The sequence below is a fragment of the Antechinus flavipes genome, chromosome 1, assembly GCF_016432865.1.
Source record: "Antechinus flavipes isolate AdamAnt ecotype Samford, QLD, Australia chromosome 1, AdamAnt_v2, whole genome shotgun sequence".
Taxonomy (NCBI): domain Eukaryota; kingdom Metazoa; phylum Chordata; class Mammalia; order Dasyuromorphia; family Dasyuridae; genus Antechinus; species Antechinus flavipes.
Genome location: NC_067398.1, coordinates 155,602,508 through 155,628,718, shown reverse-complemented (window position 1 = coordinate 155,628,718; position 26,211 = coordinate 155,602,508). Strand labels below are relative to the sequence as shown.

The 26,211-nt window shown below is 35.7% G+C and overlaps 1 protein-coding gene across 1 annotated transcript in view; it reads left to right on the top strand.

The window, feature by feature from the left end:
- Nucleotides 1-13,637: 13,637 nt before the first annotated feature.
- JMY (junction mediating and regulatory protein, p53 cofactor) overlaps nt 13,638-26,211 on the top strand; it is a 72,454-nt gene continuing 59,880 nt past the window's right edge. The window contains exon 1 of the mRNA XM_051971294.1: nt 13,638-14,728. Within this exon, the coding sequence (XP_051827254.1) occupies nt 13,727-14,728 (1,002 nt within the window). The 5' untranslated portion in view covers nt 13,638-13,726. The remainder of the gene's footprint in view (nt 14,729-26,211) is intronic.

Below are 26,211 nucleotides of genomic sequence, written 5' to 3'. Positions count from 1 at the left end.
CTAGAAGCAAGATTTGTAACCACATCTTTTTGATTCCAAGGACAGCTCTCTATCATCACATCCCATAGGCTCTCAGAACACCTAAAGACTCTTGAGAAATGCTAGATGAAATTACAGGTAGGGGGATTCCAGAAGTGACTCAATGAATCAATCCACAGATCCATATGAGGATCAGATGAAGAAACAAGGGGTTTTAACCCAAAAAAAACAGTCCACTTTGGAAAGACATAACTCGCTCCAAGTATCTGAAAGTTTATCATGTGGAAGAGTGACATATATATATATATATATTCTATTTAATTCTAAAGAGCAGAACAAGGCACAATAGGCAGAAATTGTAGAGAGGAAGATTTAAGATCAAGGTGAAGGAAAACTTTCCAACAATTAGATTTATCAAAAGTGGAATTTATCTTGAGAAGTAAATTGGTTTCCCATCATGCAGGTTTAGAAGTTCGATGACCATTTATCAGGTATTTTTTTAAATGAGATTCTTCTTCAGATATAGATACTTACATGTCTACTAAGGTATTTTCCACCTGAAAGATTCTGTGATTTTGTGAAATAAGACGATATAGATATCACCAAATCATTTATGTCAACTAAAATAAGGACTAAAACAAATGATTCAAGAAATGTTTTTGATGAGAGTTTAAAGGGCTATACCAGCAAATAAATAAATAAATAAATAACTAGTATCTGGATTCACTTGAGACAATTAAAGTGATAATCAGGGTTTTTAAAATTTTGTGTCCAATTAATGAAAAAAAATGCTAATGAAAGTGGCCTAGCTGTGCCAGACCTAAAACTGGAAACTGAATGGATGGCCATCAGTTGGAGAATGGATGAATAAATTATGGTATATGAATGTTATGGAATATTATTTTTCTGTAAGAAATGATTAGCAGGATGATTTTAGAGAGGTCTGGAGACACTTACATGAACTGATGCTAAGTGAAGTGAGAAGAACAAGGAGATCATTATATACAACAACAAGATTATATGATGATCAATTCTGATGGATGTGACCCTTTCCAACAATGAGATCATTGAGGCCAGTTCCAATGATCTTGTGATGAAGAGAGCCATCTGATACATCTAGAGAGAAGACTGTGAGAACTTCATGTTGATCACAATACAGCATTTTCACACTTTTTGTTGTTTTTTGCTTGCATTTTAATTTTTCTCTCATTTTTTTCTCTTTTTGATCTGATTCTTGTGCAGCAAGATAATTGTATAAATATGTCTATATTGGAGATACACACACACACACACACACACACACACACACACATACCATGTTTAACATATATTGGATTATTTGCCATCTAGGGGAGGAGTGGGGTGGGGGGGATTGGAACACAAGGTTTTGCAAGGGTTAATGGTAAAAAATTATCCCTGCATATATTTTGAAAATAAAAAGCTTCAATAAAAAAATTTTGTCTTTCAAATTTTTTCCTCTCTTCCTCTCTTACCTCCTCCATCTCAAGACAGCATATATTATATATGTACATATTTTTAAAATAAATTAAAAATAAAATAAAAATAAATTTTCATATTTGATAATTAGGTTTTTAATAACATTAATTCTTCTACAATAATAGACTAAAAACATGTTTTTGTTTTGACTTTTTCATTCTCATCTTTTTTCTCATCAAACAAGAATAGAACAATGAAAACTGAACTTATTATATAACCCCACATTTCAAATTTCTCATATTAACCAGACTTAAATGCCTTATTTAGAAATGTGTGGAGATTTTTTCTTGCAGTAATGGTTAAAAATTAAGAAATAATGATCATGGTCTTGATGGTCAGATGATCACCCTATTTCACAATTCTTCACTCGTAAGACTGAAGATTATGAAAAGGGTGCAGCAGAAAATTGAAATAGAACCTGCACAGCAATGGTCAATATATCTAACCTTACTGGGCTTTCATTTTAATTATAAAATGAGTAATTTGGACTTGATAATTTTTACAATCCATTTCAGCTCAAAATCTTTGATTTTATGATTTGATGATTCCATGATTGGGGAATGGAAAAACAACTTGTGGCATACTAATGTGATGCATATTATTGCATCATAAAAAGTAATAAATAGAAGAACTCAGAGAAGCATGGGAAGATATATACAAACTGATGCACAGTCAAGTAAGTAAAAGCTAGAAGACAACATAGTGACTACAATGCAAACAGAGAGAAAAATAGAATGAAATTGAACATAGAATAATTATAATAACAAAGTTTGGCACTCTCTCCCTCTCTCTCCCATTCTCTCCTATTCTCTCCCTCTCTCTGTCTCTGTCTCTCTCTGTCTGTCTCTCTCTCTGATGCTTATCCCTTCCACATTGAGATTTTCTCCATCACAGTTTTGATATATCGCTGGTTGGCATAAGACATTAAATGGGAATTTTTGGTGAATTTTGCAGAACCTCAGATGACATATGAAGGCCAGCATATGACTCTGAAAAAGTTTAGAAACTCAATGCATAAAATATATGTATAGTATTATATAATATCAACCTAAATTTTACAATGAGATACTTTAAACACCACATGTAAGAAAAAAAATCAGACTTTCTTCTCTGCTGTGAAGGGAGAGCCAAAATATAATACAAGGATTTTAGAGATTGCTGGGGTACCCCACCCCTAAATCTGCAGTGTGAAAGAGATATAAACTATAATCTTTGTTCCTAGGAATAGTTCACTGATTAGGAGATGCAGAGGGGCATATCTGAAATGAATGAGTTAATAAAACAAAAAGCATTGATAAAAATCTTTTAAAAATAAAAGTCAAAGCCACAGAGGTAGCAACTAAATGAATACTCAACAGACTTTTGAACTCCTAAAAAAAAGTGAATCTACAGGATTAGACTAACAACCCCCCAAAGTTTCAAATTTACACATATCTATCTGATCATGTTGCACATCAACTTTCATTATTCATACTAATGAAGGGAACACTATTATCAGAAAATAATTTAACTTCCATTCACCTTCTGTCTTGTCCTCACTTAGTAACACTGCTGAAGACATCCACCTCTATCTGAACAATGGCAAGGGAAGCTAGGCCAGAAGTGTTGTCATCAGAGGTAGGATCTTCTGGATCAAAGCTAGATAGCAGAAAAGTGCACTCAAGAGCATAGTGGGGAGTGGTGTTATGACCTTAAGCCCCCCAAATTTTCATTGATTGGTGGTCCCATTTGCAAGCAAAGGAGGAATAAAAAGTTCATGTAGATATTTAAATTGGCTATAATAAATGATCAATAAATTTCTCAAGTTAAGTCCTGAATATGGAAATATTAGTTGAGTTTTGAAATATTACATTATGATATAATGTTCAAATATATTAAAAGAGAAATTACTATGATATAAACATGGAGGAAAAATATTACTCTTATAGAAAATAATGCCATTAAATTCCATTTTGCCACTGTTAAGAATGTCTTCATGACAATTACAAAAGAAAAAGTAACATCATTTTGCTCTTTCTATAACACCAGAATGTCATTGGATTGAATTTACTCCCAGTCTATTGCCTGCCTGTGGATTTTATTTTTCCAAAGGTGGCGTCTAGGGGTCCTAGTCTTTTGTTTAATTCTAGGTGTGGTCTCATTTTCTGTAGAACAAATGGACACAAGGCAGGATACATATGTCTGATAGAAACATAGAATGCCAAAGATTTCATGTGTTTTCAGTGGTATTTCATAATAATTTCCTGTAGTTAGATGCCATTGTCTTTTTAATTGCTCCATTTTGTGATCACCTGCCAACTAAAAATATACCTAGTCACATTAGAAATTACTCATACTCTTGGGGCCACCTCAAATTTTAGCAAGCAATAAAAAAAAATGAAGGGATCAAAAGATCATATTGAGAGAACAGCCAAGAGAAGAAAAAAAAGTTGGGAAGATAGCATTGTAAAATCATTTTAAATTAAAAAATAAATGACTCTCCATTACTACAACGCTTGATTTATACAAACAAAAGAGACTTTTAAAAAAATCTTTCTCATACATATCAGAATTTGGTCAAATAGAAGATGAAGTATTATTTTTCTAAAAAATGTTCAGTTTTAAAACTATAAAGCATTTTATATTCATGTAAATACAATCTAATGTGTTCTGGCTCACTTTCTCAAAGCCAGGCCAATTACATCTGATCCTCAGGATTCCAGAAATACACTGATGGACTCAAACAGTCAGTAGGCCCCAATAGACAATCACTACCAGGTTTTGCATGATTTCATATGTATAATGGATATCATATTTCTTGCTTTCTTAATGGGTGGGGAGAGGTAGAGGGACAGAGATAATTTTTAATTGAAAATAAAATTTTAAAACAATTTTTTTAAAAAAAATGTATTCTCTGAATGTCAGCTTCTTCATCTGTAAAGTGGGGCAATAAAATTAGTAGTCTGAATATCATTTCACAAGGTTATTTTGAGAACCAAATTAAATAATGATGTATGAAAAATACCTTGCAAACTTTAAAATGCTTATAAATGTTATCTATTATATAGTATGTTCCAAATGTCTAAGAGCAGATTTAAGTTATTAAAACTTAAATGCCTTTCAATTTTTAATTTTATATTTGTATTTTTACATTTTATTTTTCAAATTATATGTAAAACCAATTTTGACATTTTTTTTTAAATTTTGAATTCCAAATTCTCTCCTTCCTTCCTTCCCCCTCCCCTTTTTGAGAAGGCAAGACATTTGATATAGATTATACCTGTATAGTCATGCAAAGCATATTTCCATATTAGCTTTATTGTAAAAGAAAACACAGACCTCTCTTCCCCATCCCCCCAAAAAGCAAGAAAAATAAAGTAAAAAAAAAGTTTGTTGTAATCTGTATTCAGAACCCACCAGTTCTTTTCCTAGATCAGGGGTCCTTTGGAATTGTTTGAGTCATTGTCCTGATCAGAGTCACTAAGTCTTTCATAGTTTATAATCATTACAAGACTGCTATTATTATGTATAATCTTGTTCTATTCACTTTTTTGCATCAGTTCACATGTCTTCCTAAGTTTTTCTGAAACCATCCTGCTCATCATTTCTTATAGTACAATAGTTTTCCACCACAATCACATACCACAGCTTCTTCAGCCATTCCCCATTGATGGATATCCTTTCCATTTCCAATTCTTTGCCACCACAAAAAGAACTATAAATATTTTTATGTACATAGGCCCCTTTCCTTTTTTAAATCTCTAGACCTAGCAGTAATATTACCCATTCAAAGGGCATGCATAATTTTATATTCCTTTGGGTATAGTTTCATTTCTCTCCAGAATGGTTGGATCAGTTTACAACAACAATAACAATGCAATGGTGTCCCAATTTTTTTACATCCTCTCCAGCATTTTCCATTTTTCTTTTTTTATAGTATTAATCAATGATATGTATAAGATGGTACCTCAGAGTTGTTTTTATTTGCTTTTCTCAAATCCATAATGAGTTAGAGCTTGGATTTCTTTATCTGAAAACCACCTGTTCATATCCTTTGGCCATTTATCTACTGGGGAATGGCTTACACTCTTATACATTTGACTCATTTCTTTAAGTATTTGAGAAAAGCTTTAAACTATAAAAATTTAAAATATAGGATGACTTTAGAGACACGCTGTATAGTTGCTACTTAGAGTGCTGTCATTTTGTCAATGCCTCAGCAGAAGTGGCTGCTATTACCTCCTGATATCAGAAGACTAGCAAATCATCATCATCATCATCATGATCATCATCATCAATAGCATTTATATAGTGCTTACTTGGTAAAAGGTGCTATGCTAAACTCATTACAAATATTATCTTATTTGTTCCCCACAACAATCTTAGGAGGTAGATTTTGTTATTCCCCATTTTACAGTTGAAGAAAACTAATTAGATAGAAGAGAAACTAGTAAGTGTCTGAGGCTGGATTTGAATTTAAATATTCTTTCCCTATCTCCAATCCCAATGCTCTATCCACTATGCCACCTAGATGCTTAAAATATAAACAAAGAACTCAGAAAATTGGATGCAAAGGAAGGACCTCAGAGACTAAGTTCATCAAAGTTGAAGAGGACCCATAGAGAAAGGTAAATCCTAATATTTAACCTTTAAGACAACCTTTAACCAATAAATTATTTTAAGGCTTCTAATATTATCCTACCTGTCTAGTATTGGTCCAGAACTGAGCCTGTCAAGATTAGGAAAAATTACACTGGAGTGATAGTCAACCATTGTGTTATGTTCCTTTCCAAGACACCTTTGTTATTAGTATGAGGGGTCCAGGGTTTATCTTCACCTTTATTTTTTCTTTCTATAGACCAGGGTCTTTATTAATGGGTTCTAGTTCTAAGCTTAGCAGTAACTTGCATTTTTTTTGTTGTTGTTGTTACCAAGTGCCTTAAAAAAAAAGACACACCATATCAGATCAATGTTCATTGTTTTCTTTTTTCAAGGGTACTGGCTAATTGATATATCTGTCCTTCTGGATGACATATCTTTCACCTTTTTGATTAGGAAACTGAAGAGAAGTTTCCTTCTGAAGCAAAGTGAAATATGACTCTAAGGTCCAAAATATAAAAAATTTCTTTCAAGAGGACTGAGGAGGACATCTACAGAATTTCCATTTCTGCTTTTATTAGAAGCCTGCTCTTTGCACTGATTATATCCATCCAGAGAGTGACTTCACTAAGTGGCAGTGTGTTTTATTGAATTCTTTTATCTGGTCTGGATCATGGTGTTAGAGCTGGGCAGTGCCTTACAGATCATCTTGTCTACCTTGTTCTTTTAATGGATGAGGAAACTGAATCCCAGAGAAGTAAAGTGGTTTGCCTGAGGTCACACTGGTAAAAAGTAACTTAAACCACTCAAGTTATTCAACCTGTTTTTTCCCCATGAGCTTCTCCTTCATCCCACCTCCACTCTACCTAAAGATTGTCATATCTTTGATCTTGCCATCACCCAAAATATATCACATCTACCTTATCCCATTATAATCTATTGATTTTTCACTTTTTCCTCTGCCTTCCTTTACCAAACTCTATTCTTCATCTACATTGTGACTTCCAGTCCCTTGACTCTTCAGTTTTCTCCTAGGCTGTATTACCCACTCTTTTTCCCCATTCTGAACCATTGGTGAACCAATTCGTGTCTACTCTGCCTTCCTTTCTTGAATCCCTAGGTCTCTTATTTCACCAGTTACAACCAACCAAGCCTCAGTATTGATCATTTCCATCATTTCCTGATTTCAATCTTATAGATGTGCTGTTGAACAAAGGTAGAGAAAAATCATGCAACTGTTCTAATTGGGTTTACTACAAATTTATATTATACATCAACGGGACCCTCATTTCTACTAGGTAAATCTTACTATATATATTTCCCTTATCAGCTCACTATCCTATTATCCACAGATACTCTTCCAAACCTTTTCTTCCCTTTCCAAACTTCCCATGGCTCCTCTTCATTTCACTCTTTTACATGAGAAATTTGACCCATTTTTTTATTAGTTCTTTTTTGGTTATATATGTGCATTCATTTTTTTATATTTTCCATATGAGTCATGTTGGGAAAGAAAAATCAGAACAAAAGGAAAGAACCATAAAAAAAAGGGGGGGGGGGAGGTGAAAATAGTACGTGCTGATATACATTCAGTCTCCATAGTTCTCCCTCTGGTAATGGATGGCATTTTCCACCCAAAGTTTGTTGAAATTGCTTTGAATCACTGAATTGCTGAGAAGAGCAAAGTCTGTCAGTTAATCATTATACAATCTTGTTGCTGTGTACAATGTTTTCTTCATTTGGCTTGCTTTATTCAGCATCAGTTCATATAAATCTTTCCAGGCTTTTCTAAAATCAGGCTGTTCATCATTTTGAATAGAACAGTAATATTCCATTGCATTCATATACCGTAACTTATTCAGCTCTTCCCCAATTGATGAACATCCACTCATGTGGCACTGCTGGATCAGATTTGCCTCATATTTTACAAAAATAATTGAGGCCAAATTCCATGAACTTCTTCTTCTTTCCTTTTCCTCCTTTCCTATTACTCAGGGACCTTCTTCTATTATCTCCTCCTATAGCACTATTTCATGAAAGAGGGACACACACTCTAGCTCCACCCAATCTAGCCTCCAAATCTAGTCTACTTTTATAGGAATTTAGTGTATTCCATATAAGTTTCTCTACTCAGATGGACTTATAATACTTTTCCTCTCCTGATAATTTTTTTGGGGAAGCATAAATATAAATAATATAAATCTCCAGTATTTCAGCTCTATCTTTTGATTCTATGGAGGAAAAAAATCTAAAAAGCTGTTTTAAGTCTTGTAAAGTTCTTTGAGAAAATATATACTTTTGCATATTATATGTATTCATATATTATCAATTTAGCTACAGATAACCTTTAGAAGATGTTTAGAAAACTAAATGAGGAATTAAAACATTCCATTTTGCTGTGGCTATTTAGTTTAGAAATGCTGTCTTTATGTGGTTTTGTGGTTTCCCCTTTTTTACTATTATGAACCCTTTATTAACCGTGACTATTTAAGATAGGTAGTATTTGAAAGCTATAGTTTCCTCATTTTGAATAATACATCATTAGGTTTTATTCAAAGTTTAGATCTAAGATAGCTGTTAAGAGTTTTAAGATGGAAAAATATTTTCTTTTCAAATCTATTTGGGGAAGTTTATACTTTTTAAACTATTGCCTACCAATTCCTCGTATATTTTTGAGTTCTGTATACAAAAATATCATAGAAAAAAACAAGTCATTTTTAGAAAGAGTTATAATAAAAAAAATTGAATATTTTACATTCAACATGGTCACACTGACATTTTCTGAACTTCTAAATCTATATATAATAAAGAAGCCCTCTTAGAATGAAGTTCTACTGAACTCCATACTTTCAGCGTGTTCAAGTCATTGTTGCTACCCAAATAAAAACTTCATTCCCTTCACTTGCACATACTTAAAAACTAACATATAATCAGTTCACATCACTGCTCCTTAGTGATTTAAATTGTGGTGAATGTGCTCCTAGCAAATTACTCCTCCCCATATCCTCTCAGTATATTTCATTTTGACATCTGCCTGTGATTCAGATAAGAGAGGAAGGATCATAGGAAGGGTAAACTCAATGCAGTTCCAAAATTAGGTAGGCTAGGAAGGCAGTAAGTGAAAAGACAGGGCCAAGAGAATTAATCTACAAGCCACACAAAGCATTGCCTTATTCATGGGGATAGATTGCTCTGTCACCATAACATCAAAACAGACTGGACTGCTATCCCTAAGCTACAGAAGTACTGATTATTAGTAGGCTAGGCCAAGTAATCATTTAACAGATTTGAAAACGAAATACCATTTCTTCCATTCCTATGTCTCTGATAATATTAGCACATTGACCTTCATCTAAGATTTGGGATTATGGTATCAAAGAATTAGAAATTTCTCAAAGTGGGTCTTCTCTTTAATCTGTTAAACCACCAGATAATGAAAAGATAAAAGAACAACTTAAATTAATGCAAGAGAAAAATATCATAAAATGCCATCTTCCATACCGAGGGAATTTAAAAAATAATTGACAGGAGCTATTTAATATATTTACTTTATAATAATGGCAGAGTTTCATATGGACTGTATATACTTCTGAATGTTAAGATATGGGAGAAGGTGACTAGAATATTAAGGGGACTTGAGAATAAATAACTAGTATGAGATGGTTGATAGAAGTTGGGATGGAAGTGGGAATATTTAATTTGGGACAAGGGAGAGTTTGGGGGTAGAGGGAAAGCAAAGGAAGGGAGGATAGCTGCATTATTATTTGATGGAATTTGATATGGATGAATTAGAGATGCTTTGCTTGATCCAAAAACTGCAGGTAAAAAGTGCCAGAGCTATAACTAAGAATTTTTATATTTAGAGAAAGAAAATGCCTGGATGTAACCTTGATGCATCTAAATTTAAGAACATTTTAAATAATTATCACTCTGCCAAATACTCAAAATCTTCAAACTACATAGAATGAAATTCTTTTAAAAATATAGAGGCTATCAGAAAAAAATTAAAAATCATGTATATACAATATGAAGCCATATAATTCCTCTCATCCTTTCATCGGTATTGTCCCGAAAATCTTTTCTGGGAGTCTACAGATTACATCCCAATATCTTCAATCAATTTCAGAAAAACTGTACATCTACCTGTACAATAGTCCACAGATTATTAAACATAAAATAATAATAATAAGATAGTAATTAACAGCCTGTCCCAGGACTGTTTCATCAAAAAGAAATTATGAATGATATGACAACATTAATAACAATAGTTTTTCTGATTCCAAACACATCGTCCTGACTTCAAATCCTGGAAACGTACTAGCTGTGTGACCTTAGGTAAATCAATTAATTTTATTTGCCTCAGTTCATCTATAACATGAGGTGGAAAAAGAAATTGCAAATCATTTCAGCATCTTTGCCAAGAAAAGCTCCAATTGGGATATGAAGAATCAGATATGACTGAAATGATTTAACAACCACAAATAAAAATAGATATGTTGGCATCTTACTCTAAAATAATATTAAGTAGAAAAAGCAGGAAATGATCTATCACATGTTGATTTTAATTAAGTAAATATTCAATATATATATAGTTAGAAAAATTTACAATTTAAATGAGAAAAAGAAAAATTTATAGATTAAAAATATTTTGAGAAAATTTAATTTAGTGCTCATAAGATTATTTTTTCTGTAAAATTGCTTAAATCTGTAATACTGAGGAGAGGGATACATGTGTACATTTAGGAATCATCTGTATAAAGGTAATCTTCATACTCATGAGAGTTGTTGAGATCACCAAGAGAAAAAATGTAGATGAGAAGGGAAGATGTCCCAGAACAGAGCCATAGCATATACCTATCCTTAAGGAATGGGAAATGGATGGTCATCTTGTAGAAGAGACTAAGAAATTATCATATGGAAAGGAAGAGAACCAAAAAAAAGAAATGTCAAGAAAACCCAGAAAGAAAAAAAAAAAAAGTATGATATAGTCAATGGTATCAAATAAATGAAATGTGAAGGATGAAAACTAAGAAAAGATCATTTCATTCATTAATTTAAAATGATAAATTTTTCATCAAAAGAATAGTTTGGGTGACCGCTATAGTTACATGGTGGTCATAACCTTGATAGAAGATAATTGTTCTTTATATTCCAGGTAATAGTGAATCCTTTTCAACCTGGCTTACTTTAAATATCATTTGACTTCATGATTGTATAGTTCAAAAAATCACAGCCCAATCAGGGAGAAAAAGGGTGGAGTTGAAATCCAGATGTTAGGAGTAAGATAGAACATAGATGGACTTTCCTAGGATCATGGCTCCATTGCAGAAAAAGAATTTAGAGACCATCTGTTTAAATTGGTTTGCACATACGGTATTTATTTGTCAGTATCAATATCCATTTTGCCAACTTGAAATTTTAAAATTGTTCTCATTAGGAAAAAATGGACTAATGTTATGTGGAAACTATACTAAAAAATCTAATAATCTTGGTCTCTGCCAAGGTTTTATGCCCTGAAAACTGGAAAACCTGTTTGCTAAGGATTACCTTGGCACTGATTTGTATTTTCGTCTCAATAATTAAAAAAATATTTTCTTAAAATGAAAGAACTGAGGAGAAAATGTTAAAAGACCAATGACTTCTAACTTCACAAAGAACACCAAATAGTACCATTTTGTAGAAGCAGACATCAGGCCAAAGTTTCCAGCTGTTTGTATAAAAGACTGCCAATGCTGACATGTTACTAGGGATTAAAGATGTATTCAGGGAACATTAGGACATTTGTGTGCATTTTACAGATGAGGATAAGAATGATTTCCAATGCACTGAGTTGCAGCTGTGTAGGTAGAAAACCTGAAATATGGACTGGATATAAACAAGACAGGGATGTCTATAAAAAGGGGGATATTTTCCCCTATTAAAAAAAAAAAAAGCATTTGTTATACTTAAGAGTGACAGAGATCAGAAGCCTAAATTGCACATTTACTTTGCACTATTTTTTTTAGTCTAGAAGCCCTGATAATTTAATAATTTATCAAGACTTTTAGGAGTTTAATGACCTCAAAATCAGGTTCCCAAAACAGTACACAATGATGAAATCTGAAGGCAATAAACCACTCTGAACCAGAAACCTGGAAATGGCTTAAAACATTTTTACAGCTCTTCAGTTTGAATTTTATTGCATGTCTTCTGACATCCTTTAATCTATTGCAAGACAAGAAAGAGATTAGTTTCATTGTTATCTTTGTATCCCTAAATTTAGCACAGTGCCTGTCATATAGTACAACACATGAATGGAATCCTCAAACGCACTTCCTCTTTTCTGGGAGAATATTTCCTTTTTTTAAAATAGCTTTAAACCTATTTTTTTTTTTTTTGAAAATACATTTCAACATTGTTTCCTTTTTAATCTGATGTATTTTATTTTATGCATTTACAAACATTATTCTGAAAAGGGATCCATAGGCTTCAGAAAACTGCCACGATACAAAAAAGGCTTTAAAATTTTTTGTCCAAATGCAACCGATTTCATTGATGTTTTGGGTTTCTGCGCCTTCTGTGATAAGGATTCTACTAGACCCACTGCCCCCGACATGTCCTCCGAATGACTACTCCAGCTCTCCAAAGGGCCCCACAGAAAGGGTAACTTGAAGAGCCCTGGGGGGAATGCACATCTTAGCTTCTCCAGGTACAATTTGAATCTCGGTTTCGGAGAGTGCATCCCACCTTATTCCCTTATTTGATTCCAGTTTTTCTTAGCGATCAGGGGTCACCAGACCTTGAAGCCAATATCTACTCCGCCCCTTAGCCCCACCCCCCAACCTCAGTTGAAAACAGAACTGCCGTCCCTCCTCTCGCCCCCCGCAGACTGCTCCTCTTCACTCCTTAGAAAGAAAGGAGCAAGAAGATGAAGCAGTCGGAGTCTATGGATGGGGGCTGGGAAGAAGGTAGGCGGGTCCAGGCCTGCGCGCGCCGCCGCCGTCGCCGGCACGTCACCAGCGTGCCGCACGTGTCCGTGTTTACGTCCCTCGTGGAGCCGGACGACGTCAGCAGCAGAATGGTAACATTGTTGCGGTGATGAGGCACGGAGTTTAGAGAGACTCGTCCGGCTTTGGCTGGGGTGGGAGTGGGCTGGCCTTGGCGATCGGGGCTGACAGAGCAATCCGAGCCTACCGATCCTCGGACGGCATCCGCTTCTAGCCCTTCCCCGCTGCTTGCTGAGGCGTCCGGACGTACGTGGGGGCCGCGGTCCCTCTGACGATAAAAGAGCGGAGAGAAGCGGAGCTGGGGGCGGTGGCGGCGGCCGGAGGGGAGCGAGTTGCCGCAGCGCTGGCGCTTGTAAACAGATCCTGTCACACGTGACCATGTGAACTACCTGCTCGGGCGACGCGTATTGTCTTTCTCGGCGGCCGGAGCCGAGCAACCGCCGCCGCCGCCTCGCGCTCCACAAAGAGCGCGGCCGAGCCCCGGGGCCGTGAGCGCCTGTGCGCGAGACCAAGCGCAAGCGCGACCCGGACTCAATCCCCCCGTCCTCCTCCCGCTCTAAGATGGCTGATGGTGGCCGGTGAGGGGGGCGGCTGGAGCCGGTGAGTTTCTCGGAGCAGGGCGGGGGAGGGGGAAAAGGGGGCAGCCGGGGGCCCCGGCCCCGCCGCCTCGAGGGGGAGACCCAGCCATGTCGTTCGCGCTGGAGGAAACGCTGGAATCGGACTGGGTGGCCGTTCGGCCGCACGTCTTCGAGGAGCGGGAGAAGCACAAGTTTGTCTTCATCGTGGCCTGGAACGAGATCGAGGGCAAGTTTGCCATAACCTGTCACAACCGCACGGCCCAGAGACAGAGGAGCGGCTCCCGGGAGCCAGCGGCCACCCGAGGTGCAGCCGAGGCCGGACCCCCACCGGACAGCCCGGGCCCCCGGAGCGCGGGGGGCAGCCCGGTCTCGCGAGGCCGAGGGGAGCCGGTCGCCGGCCGGAGGAGCCCCAGCCTGCGGCGGAGCCCGGCCTGGGCGGAAGGCGGTGCGGCGCGGAGTGCGCACCCGCGGGGGGACAACTCGCTCCGGGGCCCCATGACCAAAGCCGGAGATCCAGCGCGGGCCCAGCCCAGCCCGGGCAGGAAAACTCCGGCGAAGCGGGACCCGATCCCAGCGGAAGCGCCGGGCCCTTCGTCGGTGAGGGTGGTGAGCGCGTCCGGTGCGGCAGCCGAGGAGATCGAGGTGCTGGAGCTGGTTAAAGAGGACGAAGCGGCGCCGACGGTCCTGGAGCTACCCGAGCCCGAGCCGCCTGAGCCGCCGGAGCCACCAACCGAACTGGACTCGCCTTCGGAGGAGTGCAGCTGGGCCGGACTCTTCTCCTTCCAGGATTTGCGCGCCGTGCACCAGCAGCTGTGCTCGGTGAACTCTCAACTGGAGCCCTGCCTCCCCCTCTTCCCCGAAGAGCCCTCGGGCATGTGGACTGTGCTATTCGGGGGAGCCCCGGAAATGACCGAACAGGAGGTGGACAGCCTCTGTTACCAACTCCAGGTCTACCTGGGCCATGCTTTGGACACCTGCGGCTGGAAAATTCTTTCCCAGGTTCTTTTCACAGAGACGGACGACCCGGAGGAGTATTACGAGAGCCTAAGCGAGCTGCGGCAGAAGGGCTACGAGGAAGTGCTGCAGCGGGCCAGGAGGAGGATTCAGGAGGTGAGAGACGGCCCGGCCGGGCCGGGGAGAGGGGAGAGGAGTTGGGAAATGAACACATGGTCACTTTTGTTGCAAGAGGCTTGAAAGAGGGGAGTTTTGCACATTTGTATCGTGGGGAAGGTAGAGTGTAAAGAACCTTGAGAAAGCTTTTTGGCTGAATACCTAGAAATAACATTTTCATATTGGGATTTGCAAAATGCTTCTTACGAATGATTTCATTTTCTTCTGACAATGAACCTTTTAGGTGGATGCTCTTGTTATTTCCCCAATTTAGAGATGAGGAAACTTGAGGCTTCCAGAGATTTAATGCATGCCCAGGGTCAGACAGTGATGGGGGGTGGGGTGGAAATTGGATCCCAGATCTGTCTCCATTGAGAGTAGTGATACTTTACAGAATTCTGGTCTCAGTAATGAAGCAAAGAGCCCCTGTGGAAAGAGTGCTGATTGTGGAATCAGAGAGCCTGAGTTCTTGACCTCTGGCTAGTCACTTAACTTCTTTGGACTTCAGTTTCCTCATTAGAAAATAGTATTGAAGGTGCTTTTCAGTTCTTAATTATAGCATCCTGAAGGGCTATTAGCCTGTAAAACCTGATTCTCCTGGCCTTTTGGAGTATCTTGAGTAAGTTGTTGCTCTATTTACCAATTCTTGTTTTAATAGTGTTATGGCACTCGTCTAGAAGTCAAGGGATTTAGGTTCTAGTCCTAGTTCTGACACTGTATAGCTGTTACCTAATTCAAGTCATTTAGACAGTTTATAATCATTTATTAAGCACCTACCTCTGTTTGAGGAGGTGTGTGCAAAGTCCTACTGATACAAATACAAAAAATGAGACTCTTAGGAGCTTATTTTTCTTGAGGAGGGCACAGCATTTTCACGCGCCAATAATATATAAGTATACATAAAATGAATATTCAATGGTAAGGCACTGTTCATTAGCTGGAAGAATTGGTCTCGTAAAAGATCTGGTATTAGAGTTGAAAGGTGAAGGGAGCTAGCCTAGGAAATTCTAGAGGCAGAGATTAAGAGGAGTAGCCTTCAAGGACTGAAAGGCAGATTTTTGAAAAGCATAGAAATGAGAGGCATTAAACCTTTCTGGGCCTCAGTTAATTCCAATTAGTCTATTGGACTAAAACAGTCTCCAAAGAATTTGGAGAAAATACTCATTAAAGTTTCCTCCATCTATGCAGTTCTCTATAGACTTCTAAACTGTACCAAAATGCTGGCCTTTATGGTTAGAGCTGACCGAGCTGTCTGATCTTGCAAAATACAAGTGTGTATTTCTGACTTAATCCACTAGTAACTTCCTGATAGTCAGAACTACTTTCCTCAAGTCATAGCGGTGTTCTACAAAGTTGACCACATATCCATTTTCATTTTTTGCCTATTGTGTAGTAGTTTAGTTAAATGTCTATATGTATCCTTCCAGATAATTTGACTGACCATATGTAAAACCAATTTAATACAAATAGGTTGTTTAACTCTTCAATAATAAGAACATAATAAGTCACTAAGAAAGGATGTTGTGTTCAAATTTAGTATAGATATTTTTTAAATTGGAAATTTTAGTGTAGATTTTTGAACAATTTGTGCCATGCCAGTACAAGATATATGTTAGAAATAAACAGAGAAAGTCTTAATGAACATATGTTTTAGATTGTAGGGCATGAAAATATTCAACATGTAACCTTAAGATTATAGCAATTAGAATTTTGAATTCATTGTTTCTTCTAATGGAAAGTTCTCAATTTGTACTTTTTAAATCTTTGCAGTTTACGCACATTTATTTTAGCATTGGTACTGTACTTCTTGAATTAAAAAAAAGCACCTTTAAATTTTATTGTGCTTTGCTATTCCTAGAGTTACTCTATTATTGATAGAATACTTAAGACTCATTTTTGTCTAATGAACTTGAAAAATCTTTGTTAGCGTTAAAAAATATTTAGAAAATTATTTATCTGTTTACAACATTCCTTGGATCTGAGTGGAGCAGTTTAATGGAACTGCTTGCACCAATTTCTATTATTATAGGTGAGTCCGAATTATAAGGCACTTTTTTTTGGTAACTGAATCTCTTTGGATTGAGTCTAAAACAGACATGCATTATGCTGAATTTTGTGATGGATTACAGGCAGGTCCAATTTTCTTATGATGAGACTTTTAATTTTGTTTTTGTTTATTCTCTTGCTATTCTATTTAATCTCTTTCCTCCTGTTATTATTATTATTATTTTTTTTGTTAGTGTTGATAGTAGTTGTAAAGGTTTTGGTAGTGGTTGTTGTTTTTAATACCATAAAACTGACATACTTGTTTTTTCTTTGACTCACATTGATACTTTACCAACTGCTTTTCTAATGTTTATATTAATAATATTTAATTTATATGTAAATGATGTAGTTTTGCAGTGTATAAGCTGTAATATTCCTTAACATGAAAGAGAATGTTAAATTTTTGTAGGAAGTAAATTTGGGTCAGAAATGAAGGTTGTCCTACATAGAGAGGTACAGTTGAAAGATATAAGTATGAGTTTTCTTTAGTTCTTTGAAGGAAAGATGAAATCCCCCCAAAAAGGCAATACATTTTCAGAATGGGATTTATATACCAACTCAAAATTTTTTTTTAAATGAGGATATCCAGTTTTTCAAGGTTTTTGTTGCTGTGTAAGACAAAATCCAAAATAAGTAATAGTACCTTTTTGTAAATTTTCTGGACATGAACTATGAATAGTACTTAAAAAACAATTTAATGGGAAACACATAATTAGCTGTTTTATCATTAGTTTAACTGAAAATGTTTACCTTCTAGAGAAGTCATGCAGTCTCCCAAATCTTTTGAGCCCATAGTAGCTTGTTTCATTAGAATCTTTTATTTCCTGTCTTCTATTTGATTGACATTTCTTTAATTTACTCTTGGTTTTAAAACCAAGCATGGTAAACCAATTACTGTCCTTAGATATGCACCAGGTAAACAAAGGCAAAAATGTAGTTATTAACTTAGCTTTCTTCCATTCTTCTTCCTCTTCTCTCTCTATTAAGGGCATAGAATCATAGATCTAGAACTGACAGGCCATCTTAACCTAACCCCTTCATTTTATAAATGAGACTTAAGGTCTGCCAGGAAGGTCAAGAGTGGCCTATGACTACAACATATAGTAATCATTACTATGGATTTTGACCAAGGTCTTTGGACTCTAGAGGCAGTACTCTTCCCACTGTACCACTATAATTTTATTCTAGCTTAATTATCCTTGAGTCAGAATGAGAGCTGCTTGAGAGCTGGAGCTTTGAAGCCAGGAATGACTACTGGGGTTCATGTTCCACTTTAGCCCTTACTTGGCTGACTGTGTGATACCTGGGGAAATTACAGCCTTCTTCATGCTCCTGGAAATTCTGAGACTAAATAAAGTGCCAGCCTGGATTGGTGGAAGAAGGTTCCTCATTTTTATACTAATAAAATCACAGATCCATTCTTTGTTCCTATTCCTAATTATTAGTTGGAATTCGAAATTTTATAGTATTGTAGGGTTTACAAAGATTTGCATTTATGGGATGTTTAAGGAGTATAAATGTTCTTTATCTCCATTTTATAAATGAGGAAATCATAGCTCCCCAAGAGGTGCTATTATTTGTTAAAGGTCACTAGATATCAGAGACTGAGACTTGAACCCAAGACTGAATCCCAAATTCAATGTTACTTCACTTCAAAAAGTTGCCCTTCATTTAGTTATTTTTTATTCTTTTTCCTTGTGATGTTCAATTTTTCCATCCATTTAAGGATTGTTATTTGGAGACCACACCTATTATTGTTTAAAATGTTTGGTGAAATGGTTGAAGTTTTTAAAAATAGAATAGTATGTACAACTAAATTGTAAACTCAAGACCCAGTGGTCTTTCTATTATTTTGTAGCCTTTTTTTTCTTCTCCAGTAAGTTTTCTGAATCGGATCAGACAATCCTGTGGGTATTTTAATATTAATTAGTAAATTTAGTTAGTAGCTATTAAGTTACAAATACTTTAAAATATTTTTAGCACAGCTCTAGAATTTGAATTTGGTACAAGCATTTTTTTTCTTTATGCAAAATTTATATAGTAAGAGCAGACTATTCAATGGAAACTTTGCAGTCCTTTTATAATATGAATAATCACTTCAAAATGTTGAATTTTTGAGTTTTATATATCTAGTATTAAAATCAAGGCATGTTAGTGCTTTTTGTATCAATTACAATAATTTGTCTACAAAACTCTATAGTCTTCTATCTAGTCAAAATATATTTCAGATTGTTATCAAGTAACTGAAAAGAAGAGTAAATGCTTTGTTAGTTTCTTGGTAAAACTCAAAAATTGAAATGTCTAATTAGAGCAAAAAGTGAGGCAAAGAGCTAAGTGGGTACTTCACAGATGAGGTAAAAGAGAAGAGAACAAACTGTGTATCAGACATTGCCTTCTCTGTCTGGGGCATGTTTCTTTACTATTGGAGCAAAGAACATTTTGAGAGAAGCCTGAATTTCACTTTTGATTTGCCATTAGAGGATAAGTTTTTGTTTAATGATTATATTCAGAGTTGATTTAGCGTTTTAACTCCAAAGAAAATTGCAAATGGCACTTTCAAACAAAAATTAGGAAATGTATAATTTTTTCAGCTTTTCTTTTGTATAATATCTCATTGCATTGGCATTTGTGAAATTTTTTAGGGGGAAAGTATTCATTTCATGCTATGTACTATATTTCACACATTTAAAACAAATTTTTCTAGGCATATTTTTGATTAAAAGAAGACAAGTTTTTCTTTCCTCAACTGATTTCTCTGTTGTTAGCAAACAGAAGAATTGACATATTCAACATAATGCAAAGATGAGAGGGTACACCTTCACTAGTGTTTATTGAGTGTTGCTGCTTCAGTTCTACCTTTTGACATTGATGATATTTATTAAACTTTTTAAGTGTAGTTAGGGAAATATTGACAATGACTAATTACAATACAAGATAGTTACCAAAGATCTGAGCAAGGCCAGAAACGAAAATTTTCTTTTACTAAGAAGTCAGAAGAACTTTTTCTTTTGGTATGTGGGGGGAGCCTTCTGTTTCTTTTAAGTTATCCCTAAAAAATAGCTTAGTACTTTTATAAATATATTGGTTCTTTAAAAGCTTACTGAAAAAGAAACTCTCTAGTCATGGGATCTAGACTCAGGTCAGGAGACCTAGCTCCAAATCCATTGTTCCTTTTCATGGTGCTATGATATTTTTCACAATTGTATATCAGAATGTTATGATAATTTTGTAAAATAAACTAAAGTGATAAAATAACAAGAGTTGTTTATAAGGAAGAGTTATAAGAAGTGCAAAGTTTCTTTGACTTGGAGATTTCATGATTGTGTCAATACAATCCAAAAGTTTGATCTTGCAGAGCTAAGTTGTGAATAAGTCTGGTTGGTGATTCAGTGTTAATTGGTTTGAATTGGGACATGATGCTGTTTTGAGTACCCAGTCCCAATTCACAGTCAGTGTAAGAGCAGATGGAGGAGTAAAATTTAAGTTATTTTACTTTTCTGCATTTTTATACAGATGTCTAGACTCCTAGATACTTTACTCCTAGTAAATCCAAATCTTTCTGGTCAACATACTGTTGGCATTTGGAAAAATATGAGCTTGAAGTAATTCTTTGCTACTTAGTTTCCTAAATGCAGAGGGTATCATGATAGCAATGATACTTAACCTTAGTTTTTCATTCAGTTAACTGCTCCTTAGATGCTTGTATTTCTTTATTTTCCTACTTAGCATTATGGTTCACTTTGTTTTTAGCCCATTATTTAAGATTATTTTAAATTAAATTATTATTTTCAATTAATAAGCATTTTCTTTTCCTTCCTACCTACCTTACTCCTCTACCTCCCAAAAAATCTTGTAACTACATAGTCAAAACAAATTCATATTTTGGCCATGTTTAAAAATGTGTCTGCTATGCTGATAAGAGGTTGGTAGCATTCTTTATCATTGGTCTTTTGGAATCATTGTTGATCACTGTATTGATCAGATTTCTTCAGACTTCCAAAGTTAACATTTTATGGTATTGTTGTAATAATAAGTTATTTTTTTGCTTTCATTTATTTTATTCTGCATCAGTTCATAGTATTTTCCCAGATTTCTCTGAATCTCATTTACAGCATGATAGTATCATAAATCACAATTTGTTCAGCCATTCAATGTCCAATTGATGAACATATCCCTTACTAATTCTTGGCCACTACAAAAAGCTGCTATAAATATTTGTACATCTAGCACCTTTTTTTTTTCTTTCTTGGTCGTCTTGGAACAGTTTTTTTACTGCTGAATCAGAGGGTGCATAGCTTAATAATTTTAGGGGAATAGTTATTTGGGATTATTTTTGAAAAATTGATATCTATCTACTAAAGTTCTTCAAACACCTTTTTCCCTTTCTCCATTTTTGACATTTCTTTCCAGATCATTCTCTTTATTATTATTTTCCTTAACAACCTAGATTCTGGTAATGTTTACTGGAGTTTTTTTGTTTGTTTTTGTTTTTTTTTTTAGAATAAGAATCAGCCCACCTTTGTCTAATATATCCATTGACAGCTTGAAGAATGTTAATAAGGTTCCTTTTCTTAGTTATAGATTACAAAGGGATTGACTTTTTATTTTTTTTAATAAACTACAGATTTCTGTATCTCCTCGGATCAGAAATTATTGTAATTATTGGAAGGTTAATTCAAATCCCTGCCTAGTTGATTGAGACATAAAGCTATAAGACTGAATCCATATTCCTTTCTTACAGGAATTATTAAAATGTGAACTTTCTATTGTTTGTCAGTGAGGAAAACAAACTTTATGCCCACTTTTAAGTATTTTACAATATTTAGCATTTCCATGAATTAACAACTTGTCATTGTTTGAAACATTTTGTTTCTTAGAGTACATGATTGACAAAGTGAATTGTATTGATCTGAAAGTTATAATAACTGTGTTAAAAAGTGTTATTTAAAAATATTTCAACTCATTCTATAGGATTTTGTTTTCCATCTGGAAATCTGACTTATTTCATCATGTTACCCTTTCTCTTCAAATCAGCTACTAATATATATAAAATCTCTTTTTCTACTCACCTATCTTCCTATTTCAGCTACTTTGCTAAAAGCTTATTTATTCTATTTTCATTGATTAGCCTTTCCTTTGCCTGCCGTGAGAGGGGGAAATAAAAAGAGATTATTTTCTTGTCTCCTAATTTGGAAATTCTTACCTCTTTTCCCCCTTTTTGATGTACAGGATTACTGTAGACTGTAGGACATTTGTGATTGTCATATTAAAAAAAAAAGTTTGAGAAGCAACTAGTATAGGATGAGAAAGAAAAAGAATATTGAAAAGGAGGGAGAAAACCTGCTTTTAAAGTAGGGATATTACTTAAGTTTGAAAATTGCTTGAGAACAGATAGCCTTCCTATAAGCAAGCAATTACATGATGATAATGAAATCTTTTTAGAAGAGCACTCATTTTTAAGGATAGTTTGTAAAAACTCCAATTGTAGTATCATATATCTTTGTTTTTATTTTGGTGAGGCAATCAGGATTAAATGATTTGGCCAGGGTCACATAGCTAATGTATGTCAGATATTTGAGGCTGGGTTTGAACTCAGATCAGACTCTAGGGCATTGTTCTGTCTACCATACTGCCTAGTCACCTTGTCATGTCTTTCTTAATCATATTCTACTGCATAGTTTTGAGCTCACTAGTTGTAGCCAAAATTTAAACTAAGGTTCTTTCATTTCTTTTTTGTGGGGATTATGTACTATGGTTACATTTTTCAGTTATTTATATTTTCCAATTTATCTGAGTCTTAAGAAAAAGATTAAAGGTCCTGGTTTTTTTGTTTTTCTTTCAGTTGTAAACAAGCATTAAGACAAAATGTGGTTGGGCACATGTAACATTTGCCTCAGTCTCATGTTAGGAATCTGGTAAGAAAAGGTAATCTTAGAGTCAGAAAAGAAAGGTTATCAAGGAAGTAAAATTTAGACTTCTTCAGGGTCGTATATTGAAGTAGTATCAAAGTCAATATTTAGAACCTGGATTTTCTTATTTCTGGTCCATATTATATAATTTACTTCTTAAAGACTAGCCTATCAGCTGTTTTAAGTCCAGTAACTAAAAAGACTAGAAGAGACATTAACTCCATAGTTGTGTTTGGCAAATTTCTAAATTGGAAGCATTTAGTCTGTTACCTATAATGGCCTGAAGTTAATTCGGTCAATCATTATTTGGGGAATTTGATTACATGTATGATTATGGCTTTCATCTTTAAAATCAGGATGAAATCATTAAGGAGAATTTCTTGTGTTGAGTTTTTTGTGTGTGACTTCTATTTAAAATTGGGTGGCCTATTGTAATTATAAGCCAAATGGTAGAAAACAGTTGTGAAATTAATTTTTAAAAATTACTTCTAACTTTGGCATCTATGCACAAACAAGTGGCTTTGGTTTCCTCAGGACTTTCTTTCTCCAAATCATACCATTCTAGTTATTCCAATTTCTAAATGATGTGATCTGTGACTATGCCCCTAGCATACATTAATATTATTAACAACCTAGATATTTTTTGAATGTCAGATTAAAAGTAGCCTGCAACAAGTTGTAAATTGATGTCAATCAATTGGATTGATTGGACTGGACTCTGCAAAAGAGTTCAGAAAGCTGACTAGTTAATGCCCTACCTTCTCACTTCACCACCACCACTCCCCCACTACTCCTCCCTTCTCCCTCCCCTTCCCCCCCGCCTCATCCTACACCCCCCTCTCCTCCTACCCCCCCGCCTCATCTTACCACCACCACCACTCCCCCCCCCCCAAAAAAAAAAAAAAAAGGAAATCATGAGTTGCCATAATTACCTAAGGATAACTACAATTGGTGTTCTGTGTATATTCTAATTCTTATTTTACATTTTTCCTGATTGACATTTTAAAAGTTTGAGAGAGATAGTTTCAGGGTAACTAATCATTCTATTAATAAAAGAGTCAGTGGCACTCTCACATGTGAAAAATCCCTTATGGCAGTAGTGTTTCAATTTATATGTCCTTGGAAGAGTGGGTATTCTTGAGGGTGGCAATTGTTTAACAGAGTAATGAGAGAATGCTTTATTACTATGAGCTGCTGGAAGAATGGAACTTTGATTACGTTATTTACTTCTAAATTGCCCAGCTTTGGACAGTCTAATCAAAGAATTTATTCCCACCCATACCTGTATAGAGGCAATGGGCTTCCCCATCTTAGATTCAGTTTCTTGTAAGGTTGGGTATGGGGTTTGACTTACTAAATTGAGGTCAAGTTAAACTTTTAGACTAAACCTTGAAATGAGAGTTTTAGGAAAAGGAGGAACTCTGGATCTTCTCAAATCATTAGTTATTGTCATTTCACTGATGAGAAAATATAGGGACCTGATGCAGTGACATGTCAATCTTTTTAACAGGATTAAGTTAGTGATAATGTGGTTGGAAGTCTTGAAGGGATAGGGGATAGTCAGTGTACTAAGGTACCTACCTAGAGGAACAATTATCAAAATGTAATTGTTTAGATTATAAATTTAAAAAACCATTATTCAAAAATTATAGACTTCTCCAGACATAACTGTAGTATATAAAAAAGTTAAAACACATCTGCTCTAGACACAGCTAATAATTTGATTTTGAAATCATCTGAAACTATATTTATAATTAGCATTAGCCAAAAAGGCTATTTAATCATTATGTACCTTCTGGAGTCTATTATAACATTCGAAGAAATCATTTAGTTTAACTCTCTGATTTTATGATTGAGGCAGCTGAGATCTATGGGAAGCTAATTGATTTGTCCACAGTGGATCCTAAATATCAAAGATGAACCCCTTTCATTTTATAGATACAATAGAGGTGCAGTGACTTGTCCAGGTTAATAAATAATAGCCAAAACTTAAGCCCAGACCATCTCTAGATAACTTTTCTAGAGCATTTTGAGCTTCTTTCCCAACATGATTGAGTTAGAGATATGGGTAATTTTAGTCATTTTCTCCCTTATATTCTTCTGTTGCTCACTTTCTGGCTCCTTCCCCTTTGCTGGCAGTTTATCCAAGGCTGGATTCAAAGCTCTGTTTGTCTCAAAAGACTTCTGGAGGGACAGAGCTGGGCCCAGCAGGATTCCAGTGCCCTTTGTTCAGGTATTATGGTTTACACACATGCTGATGTCCTACGTTGGTTCTTTCGGTTTCTCAGTTCTCTGGCTCTCTTTGTACAGCCCTGCCTCACTAAATGCAATTTCCTTTCAGGTTGTGACATTACTTTCCTGATGATGGCCTTCTAAAAGAAAGGTCAATAACAACAATCCTTAGATTGCAGCGCGCATACCATTGCCAGGCTACAATGCTGATAGAAAAGATCCTGGCTTTTGATTTTCCATGGAATAGGGCGAAGGTTGGGGGGAAAAGGAGGCAGAGTGAACTCTGTTTAAAGGAGTGAGTAGATCAATTTACACAGTTCTGCCAGAGTTTATGGCTGATGGGAGAGAGGTTGCCAAATAAATTTGTTAGGGGTCAAACTAATCTGCATTTTTTTCTTTGGGTTGTTATTAGACCAACCCAACCAGTTTGTGCCAATAAAAATAGGCTGCATCTTTATTTAGAAAACTCTCAAATCTATGTTTTATTAAATAAATTTCTCAGTTACATGATAATTGATTAGGGTGTTACTTTGGAGTTTTGCAGGCCACATAAACTATCTGGCCACAGTTTTGTTACCCTTTAATAAACCATAGAGACAGAGGAAATGTTTTTTGTCTCGTGCATAATTCTTAGTTTGGAAAGATTTGAAAGGTGGTATAATTTAGAGAAAACGTCTAGGCCTCCATCGTGTTGATCATGCCACTCTCTTCTCAGTGAGTTTTCAGTGGCTCCTTGTTTACCTCTTGGATCAAATATAAAGTCTTCTAATGTTTAAGGGTCTTTATAATCCAGCTGCTTTCTAACTTTCTAATGTGTTATGTGATCTAATCCTAATAGTCTACTCTTAATTCCTTAAATATATTCTTTTCATTGCCTTTTTCCCAGCCCTGGAATGTATTGGCTCTTCATCTCTACCTCTTACTTTCCTTGGCTTCTTTCAAGACTCAGCTTCAAATTCTAGCTTCTATAAACTTTTTCCAGCTGCTAATGCTTTCCTCTTTTAAATTACTTTGATCTCTAGATATTGATTATCTATATCTAGTTACTTGTATGTCATCTCCCCCTTTTAAGAATTTGTGCTTCTCAAGGGCAGAGACTGTTGTTGATTTTTTTTGTTTTTTCTTTTTTTGTATCCTCACTACTTAGAACTGCTTCTAACACATAGTGAGCACCTAAAAATGCTTATTTATTCATTTTTGCTCTGAGATAGTTGGGGTTAAGTGATTTGCCCAGGGTCACACAGCTAGGAAGTGTTAAGTGTCTGAGGTCTGATTTGAACTCTGCTCCTCCTGGTG